Consider the following 9,052-nt stretch of genomic DNA (forward strand, 5'->3'; position numbering starts at 1 on the left):
CTTTTTCCTAGTATTATTTTTTGCTGTGTAAAAAATTGTTGCAAGATTTCTTAAAGATGGCCTATTGCTATGTATGCACTGATATAATCGTGTTTTTTACTCATGGCACCAAGTTTTCTAAACTTCTATAATACTGGCTCGGTACTTCCCCTATGTGAAAATTTCAATATTTTCTTCCTCTACTGAAAATTTCAATTAATTGTTTTTCTCAAACATGCATATGGGCATTTTTTGAGGGATTTCCATTTTTTGTTTTTAAAAACTGGTTTTTACAACTAAATTTTCCAATGTCCAAGAAATCCCAACGTCATTATATTCCTCTGTGTAATCATAATATGAGAGATGAGATGTGGTTAGTGGATTTCCCAAACTATTTAATTACACGCTCAAAATTTTATTACATTGACACGTTTCACTATGATCAACTCTTTGCAGTAGCACTAATAGAATGTTGTTAAAAATAGGAGATCTATCATGATGCACAGTGGGACGAAAATGGACAACAATAAATCTGTTATTTGTCTAAAGGGTGATACGGTCAAAATTTGGTCAAGGGAAAACGCGTGTAAATCGGTGAAATCGTTTATTTAAAAAATCAAATTAAATTTCTTTTTCAAGTTCAATTAGTATAAAATTTAGGAAAAATATTCAGTTAGGCTTTCGCTTTTCCAAATCCGAATTGCCGGGCCTCACGCTTGACACCTGCCATCAGATTTTGTACAGCCACCTTGTCCACCTTCTTCGCCGCAGAAAGCCAGTTTGCCTTGAACTGCTGCTCGTCCTTAGCAGTTTTTTTGGTCTTCTTTAGGTTCCGCTTGACAATAGCCCAGTATTTCTCAATTGGGCGGAGCTCTGGCGTGTTGGGAAGGTTCTTGTCCTTGGGAACCACCTGCACGTTGATGGCGGCGTACCACTCCATTGCCTTTTTACCGTAATGGCAAGACGCCAAATCCGGCCAAAACAGTACGGAACAACCGCGTTTCTTCAGGAAAGGCAGCAGACGTTTATTCAAACACTCTTTCACGTAAATTTCTTGGTTGACAGTCCCGGGAGCTATGAAAATGCTGCTTTTCAAGCCACAGGTACAGATGGCTTGCCAAACCAGATATTTCTTTGCGACCTTTGACAGTTTTATGTGCTTGAAAATATCTGCTACCTTTCCCCTTCCTTTTGCCGTATAAAACTCCTGTCCCGGAAGCTGCTTGTAGTCGGCTTTGACGTAGGTTTCGTCGTCCATTACCACGCAGTCAAACTTCGTCAGCATCGTCGTGTACAGCCTCCGGGATCGCGCTTTGGCCGTCGTATTTTGTTTATCATCGCGATTTGGAGTCACTACCTTCTTGTAAGTCGATAGTCCGACTCGTTTTTTGGCTCGATGCACGGTTGTAGACGATACACCCAGCTTATTTGCGGCATCTCGGAGAGAGAGGTTAGGGTTTCGCTTGAAACTACCGGCAACTCTCTTTGTCGTCTCAGCGGTTTCCGGTTTTCGATTTCCCCCCGATCCAGACTTCCTGGCTGTCGACAAACGTTCCCCAAACACTTTAATTACATTTGTAATGGTTGATTTGGCAACTTTTATCGATTTTGCCAGTTTTGCGTGCGAGTAGCTCGGATTTTCGCGATGCACGAGCAAAATTTTGATACGCTGCTCTTCTTGCTTGGACGGCATTTTGACAACTGAAGAGTGAATTCCAAAATCAAAATAGGAGCAACATTCTACACACACACACCTTCAAAATGAGGGGTGTTCAGGTTTTTTTAAATGCAAAATTTAAAGAAATACGTCAAGTTTATATTGACCAAATTTTGACCGTATCACCCTTTATCTACTCAAAGTCTCATAACATATTTTCGAAAAGTGCTACCATGTGCCATAAATCTCTCTACGAGATGAGTGGGTAGTTCAATATTGTCCTATTTAATATGGATGCACGATCACGACAACATAAGAGGAAATTGAAAAGCAAACCTGAATTTGAAAATAACGACTGGACACATTTGAATTAAATGGGAATTCTATACGAATTTTCTTAAAAATAATTTGAAATTCAATTGCCACTATATACCCACTGTTCGGAGTCTCCCCACTAGAGAGAACCCCATTATTATTTCAGTTGACTCAGTGAAATTCAATGTAGTGAATGGGTACTCTCCGCCCAAACTCTATGGAAACTACAAAGACAATTACATTTAGAATAACTCTGAGGTAATTGATGACGCTACATTAACATTTAGAGGCTTTGTTGCTCCATTACTACCACCCACCTATTGGTCAATTGCATGAGAATATCTGGAAGGGGGAAAACAATAAGCGAGGCCCAAACGGCAAATAGCCAGATTGAAGAATTGTGAGCCAGAATCAATGTTCATGCCTAGAATATATTATTTTATTGTTAAGACTATAAATGGAGTGGTTTCAGTATTCAGACATCTCAGTTTGATTGGAACACTTCTAGGCAATCCGAGACGAATTTTATTTCATTCCGCTTTTGGCGAACGATATTAGATCCGGTTCGGTATCCCAGAGGATAATGAGACGCCTTTTGATTTTATTAGTACTGGTGGCCGCGGCTACAGCCACACCTACATTGCATAAATTGAAGAAGAAATTGCTTCTTGGTGGAGGATTAGGTGGTGGATTTGGAGGAGGTTTTGGCGGAGGCTATGGTGGAGGAGGAGGTTATGGTGGTGGCGGCTATGGTGGTCATGGAGGATATAATGGCGGAGGTGGTGGCTACGGCGGTCATGGTTATAGTGGTGGTGGAGGTGGTTATGGAGGTCATGGTGGTTATGGTGGTGGTTATAATAAAGGAGGCGGTGGGGGCTATCAAGTAATTGCAGTCAAAGAAGTCCCAGTGTATACAGTCTCAGTTCAAAAAGGTGGTGGTGGTGGAGGCTATGGTGGTCATGGAGGCGGTGGCTATGGAGGTGGTGGCCAGGGCGGCTATGGAGGACCAAGTGGATATGGTGGACAAGGAGTTTATGGCGGCCACGGAGGCTATGGAGGAGGTGGTGGTGGTGGTGGTGGCCATGGTACCTATTCCAATAGTGATGCTGGTAGCTGGGGTGGAAATAGTGGCGGTGGCGGTGGCAATGGCGTTGGCTGCAATTCATGTGGTGGCAATCAATTGTATGGCGGTCATGGTGGCGGAGGTAGTGGTTCATATGCCACAGCCAGTGCCCAAGCTTCAGCTTCAAGTGGAAGCTATTCCCATGGTTGGTAATAAAATCATTCAACCAAAAAGCTGTGAAATCAATTAAGGCATTACTTTAAGATTATATTCATATTGAAATTTTTTATTGAGAAAAAAAATGGAATTCGTTACATCGCCTATCACATTGCTTTAATAATTGTGAGACTTTTTTTTACATGTGAAAAAAAAATTTATAACAATTTATTATAAGAACGTGAAATTTATAAAGAACTGAAGGAAAATAAATTAAATATATAAACAATCAAGCTTTTGCGTGTTAATTTATTACCATTTGGAGTGCTGGTGTGGTTTAAATTAGAGATGGTATCGCATGGGGAATTTTAATTTTGATACAATTAAGAAAAAGTTAAACTCAAAGCCAGCTACACAGCACAATAGTCTAAGTGAGTCTGAAACAAATTTGGGCTGTCATTTAACATAAGGCTTGAATTGTGATACCCTATAAAGTGCAAATTTTAAGAGCAAAAGGAAAATTTTTCAAAACGAAAAAGTAACAAAATTCAGAAAAATGCATGGGTTCATATAATTTTAAGTTTGAAGAAGATTTTATGTAAATGTTGGCCGTGACTGCGCTTCAAATTGTCCAGCAGTCAAATCTTGACATACACACTCAAAAAAAAAGTGAACTCTCTATTTCACTAAAGCCAATTTAACTTTATTTCAGTTCATAGAAATATTATGTTTGGAGAAAGTTTTCTTTACTCTAATACTTTTTTGTGTACGTTAGTTAAATTAACTAAACCCGAGGAAAAAAATATACTCAAATGAAGCATAAAGATTAACTAAATTCGTGTCTTCCACAAAATGTCACTAAAGACATTCTTGCAATTTTGAACTCCAAGTTTTTTCTTCAAACTACAAAATTTTCTTTAACAAGTGAAAAAAATTAGTTATGTCTAATAAATTTTCTTGTATTTGTCGAAAAATATTTACTTATTTTTATGACATCGGCGTGATGCCAACGTTTATAATACTGTTTAGTTAAAACTTTCTACAAATATTCAAAATTTTCTAAAGTTAACCGAAAGTTTTCTTCCTGGTGGGTTCACTGTTTTTTCAGTGCACATTGCAACATTTCGGCAGGTATTTGAAGCGTCATACATGACTGTACACTTAAAAAAATATTTACGTGATATTAAAGATTACACAACCTCAATTATAGGATGCGCAATTTACACACTATTAAGGAAACATTTATTTAAAACATTGAAATTTTAATTAAAAGAAAGTTTTTAATCTTTGCTTCAAAAATTGTTTTCATTAATGTTAGGACACACATTTTGAAAATTTGCGTCCATTCGTTAATGTTGCATGTCTTTAAACTAAGGCAAATTTTCCGTAAAGTAAAGAAACACATTTTTGATTTAGAGAAATCGTCTTTAAAGTAACTGAAATATTGAATCTTTAGATTTAAGGTAAAAAAGCTTCAAATATAGGCTAAGACTTCTTTTGAGGATTTAGCATCTTTGGTTTAAAGTTTTTTTTTTTTTTTTTTTTTTTTTTTGGAATTAACCCTCTAATGCCCCAATTTTTTTGTCACCTGATTAAATTTTCAATGTTAGCGACACAAAAGAAAGAAAACTAAACAAGATAAATTTATACGGTAAAATTCAGTATATACTGCAAAGCCTCTTGAAAAATTTAAACTAAGTTTTCTTTTTATTTCACCCTTTTTTGTTGTCTTAAGGTGTGTTTTACTAAAAGCTTCCTTATTAAATGAAGCCCGCCTAAAGGCGGGATTGGGCATTAGAGGGTTAAGAAAATATTTTTTACTTTTTTACTTCCGTCATAATTTTGATTTTTAAACTGGCATTTGTTTGTACGTGAATAGGTTAATTAATATACGGCGAAAAGAGAATGACAATTTGATAAATGAGATCTGTATCCTAATTTTAATTTTATTGGTCCTAGATTTAAAGCCAGATAGGTCGCTAAAAAATTTATTTCTTTTAAAGAAGCAGCATCTTTGACTCGGAATCAATACCAAAATCCTTAAGGGAAGGTCAAAATCTTTGGATCCAAGTAAACTTTTTTTTTTTGAGTGTGTTCATACATGTCTGTCGCCCAGTGAACATAGTTCCACTAAAAATAACATGGTTGTCATCTAAACTGTTTTTTTTATACCCTCCACCATAGGATGGGGGTATATTAACTTTGTCATTCCGTTTGTAACACATCGAAATATTGCTCTAAGACCCCATAAAGTATATATATTCTGGGTCGTGGTGAAATTCTGAGTCGATCTGAGCATGTCCGTCCGTCCGTTCGTCGGACACCCAAATTTGGCTTTCAGACCCTCTAAGAGAAGCAAATTTCATCCGATCCGGCTGAAATTTGGTACATGGTGTTCGTATATGGTCTCTAACAACCATGCAAAAATTGGTCCACATCGGTCCATAATTATATATAGCCCCCATATAACGGACCCTCAGATTTGGCTTGCTGAGCCTCTAAGAAAAGCATATTTCATCCGATCCGGCTGAAATTTTGGTACATGATGTTTGTATAACTAACAACCATGCTGAAATTGGTCCACATCGGTCCATAATTATATATAGCCCCCATATAAAGCGATCCCCATATTTGGCTTGCGTAGCCTCAAAGAGAAGCAAATTCCATGCGATCTTGTTGAAATTTGGTACATGGTGTTGGAATATGGTATCTAACAACCATGCAAAAATTGGTCCATATCGATCCAAAATTATATATAGCCCCCATATAAACCGATCCCCAGATTTGACTTCCGTAGCCTCAAAGAGAAGCAAATTTCAAGCGATTTGACCTCCGGGGCCTCTTGGAGGAGCAAAATTCATCCGATCCGGTTCAAATTTGGAACGTGGTGTTAGTATATGGCCACTAACAAACATATCAAAATTGGTCCATATCGATCTATAGTTATATATAGCCGATCTCCAAGCGCACAAAAATTGGTCCATATCGGTTCATAATCAAAATAATCTACCAAAATTTTATTTCTATAGAAACTTTTGTCAAAATTTTATTTCCATAGAAAATTGTGTCATAATTTTATTTCTGTAGAAAAGTTTATTAAAATTTTATTTCTATAGAATATTTTGTTAAAATTTCATTTCTGTAGAAAATTTTGCCAAAACTTTATTTCTATAGAAAATTTTGTCAAAATTTTATTTCTATAGAAAATTTTGTTAAAATTTTATTTCTATAGAGTATTTTGTCAAAATTTTATTTTTATAGAAAACTTTGTCAAACTGAATTATATACGTATTTAATCGGTATTTTATTATTTAATATATACCACGTATGGACTTACTTACAATTTAGAAGACGGTGTTAGGAGGTTTTAAGATACCTTGCCATTGGCAAACGTTACCGCAACTCAAGTAATTCGATTGTGGATGGCAGTGTTTAGAAGAAGTTTCTACGCAATCCATGGTGGAGGGAAGCTTCGGCCTGGCCGAACTTACGGCTGTATATACTTGTTTAGTTATTCTTCTTTATTTTTAATAAACATCATAAATTTTACATCATAATATTAATAACAATATATACATATTACTACGGCACAAACTCAAATTTCCAGCAAACGGTGGTTACATACTATTTGAATTTTAGTTTTATTAATCATTTAATTCAGTTAATACAATTTTTCTGTAATAAATATCTTCTTTTAAATAATTCTATAATGAAAACCAGGAAATACCACCACCATTTAAATAAAAGGCTATCTCATCTTCATTTTATTCTTCCTTATGGGAATATATAACTCTCATCTAAAATGTTATGATCTCGCGTTAAAAGAACATAGTCGTAGGTCATAGATGGTAACTTATTGGAAAAATTGGTACATAATTTAACTTAATGGCCACATTTACATGCACTCAAAGAAGGAATACAATCATCTCAAATATATATCATCCCAGCAAAAAAAGCGTCCCTAAAACTGTAATGAAAATGTTCTTTTTGGATCCGGAAGTGGTGCAAAATTGACGCAGAAGCTATGAATTTAACATGAACTTGTCATAGGACAGATGTCCACTATAGCCGTTGCACTGAATTTGCATCTCTTCTTTAGGCGTGATCCGAATTCAATGTTTTAGATGCAAATTAAAAAATTATGTGATATTTTGTCAAATAAATAATGTTTATAGTTTTTTATAATTTTTAATGGATTCTTTAATGGTTTCCTCTGGAATTGCTTTTAAAGTTGTGCCTTTGGAAGAACTTCCAATTTGTTTTTGCTGGGAAGAGCAAAATTTTATTTTTTGACGGGGGAACATGTAATACGTTTGCCGCAACCATATTATGTTCTCGAAAATTTTGTACCTGATTTCGGCAAACATATATATGGTTATATGTTTGCAGAGAAAACAATCATATACCTTCTCTGAGTGTATTACAAAAGAAATTTTGGTTTCTTTTGTTAGGACACGTGCTACTTATGTTAAATTGTAAGCGTGGACGACAACAAAGCTCTATCGTAAAGCTTGACATTTTTGAAGTTATACGTATTAGATTTTTGTGTTGTGTGCAGCAATTTGAAAGACTCATCTCGCCCAAAGACAGAAATTATATCGTGAAAATTTTCGTGCGATTATTTATGTTTTGTTTGTTTCTTCTTTCCACGTGGATTAACTCAATCACAATGCATCGATGATCTTAATTTAATTTTTTGTCGATGAAGCTCCATTCAGAACCAGTTAGAGAAGAAACATGATTGTCATGATCATATTCGAAGTTCAAAATAATATGATTGGAGCTATTTTGTGGCGACCATGTCCTATTTCACCTGCAATCAAGTCGGCCCAGTGAAAACAGTGCTAAGAAAGCTAACATGGTATTCATCGAAAGTGTTATGATATATTAATAAAAAGAAATTTGTTTGCATTAACAGAAAATGGTCACAATTTAAAAAAACAAAGCATTTTCGTCGGCGAACCATTTTGAACAACATTTTTGCCTTTCCATAACATCATAATAAATAGGAGTAATGATAGGCTCATATGGGGGCGATAGCCATCATTACAATGTACTTCGTACAACAACATTCTATAGAAATAAAATGTTGACAAAATTTTTTATAGAAATAAGATTTTGAAAAAAATTTCAATAGAAATTAAATTTTGACAAAATTTTCAATAGAAATTAAATTTTGACAAAATTTTCAATCGGAATAAAGTTTTGACAAAACTTTCTTTAGAAATAAAATTTTGACAACATTTTCTATAGAAATAAAATTTTGATAAAATTTTCTATAGAAATAAAATATTGACACATTTGTTATAGAAATAAAATTTTGACAAAATTTTCTATAGAAATAACATTTTGACAAAATTTTCTATAGAAATAAAATTTTGATTAAATTTTCTATAGAAATAAGATTTTGAAAAAAATTTCTATAGAAATAAAATTTTGACAAAATTTTCAATAGGGATAAAATTTTCACAAAATTTTCAATAGAAATTAAATTTTGACAAAATTTTCAATAGGAATAAAGTTTTGACAAAAATTTCTTTAGAAATAAAATTTTAACAAAATTTTCTATAGAAATAAAATTTTGATAAAATTTTCTATATAAATAAGATTTTGACAAAATTTTCAATAGAAATAAAATTTTGACAAAATTTTCAATAGGGATAAAATTTTGACAAAAAAATTCCTTAGAAATAAAATTTTGACAACATTTTCTATAGAAATAAAATTTTGATAAAATTTTCTATAGAAATAAAATTTTCAATAGAAATAAAATTTTGACAAAATCTTCAATAGGAATAACATTTTGACAAAAATTTCTTTAGAATTAAAATTTTGACAAAAATTTATATGTGAATAAAATTTCGGTTTCAAGTGGGCGACTA

At 33.9% G+C, this 9,052-nt stretch overlaps 1 protein-coding gene across 1 annotated transcript; it reads left to right on the top strand.

Annotated features, from left to right (window-relative positions):
- The first annotated feature begins 2,417 nt into the window (after positions 1 to 2,417).
- Positions 2,418 to 3,463, top strand: LOC142229673 (uncharacterized). The gene has a single exon (XM_075300255.1). It carries the CDS (start codon positions 2,535 to 2,537, stop codon positions 3,225 to 3,227), a length of 693 nt encoding a protein of 230 aa, XP_075156370.1. The 5' UTR covers positions 2,418 to 2,534; the 3' UTR covers positions 3,228 to 3,463.
- The last annotated feature ends 5,589 nt before the right edge of the window (positions 3,464 to 9,052 follow it).

This window comes from Haematobia irritans, chromosome 3, assembly GCF_050003625.1.
Source record: "Haematobia irritans isolate KBUSLIRL chromosome 3, ASM5000362v1, whole genome shotgun sequence".
Taxonomy (NCBI): Eukaryota; Metazoa; Arthropoda; class Insecta; order Diptera; family Muscidae; genus Haematobia; species Haematobia irritans.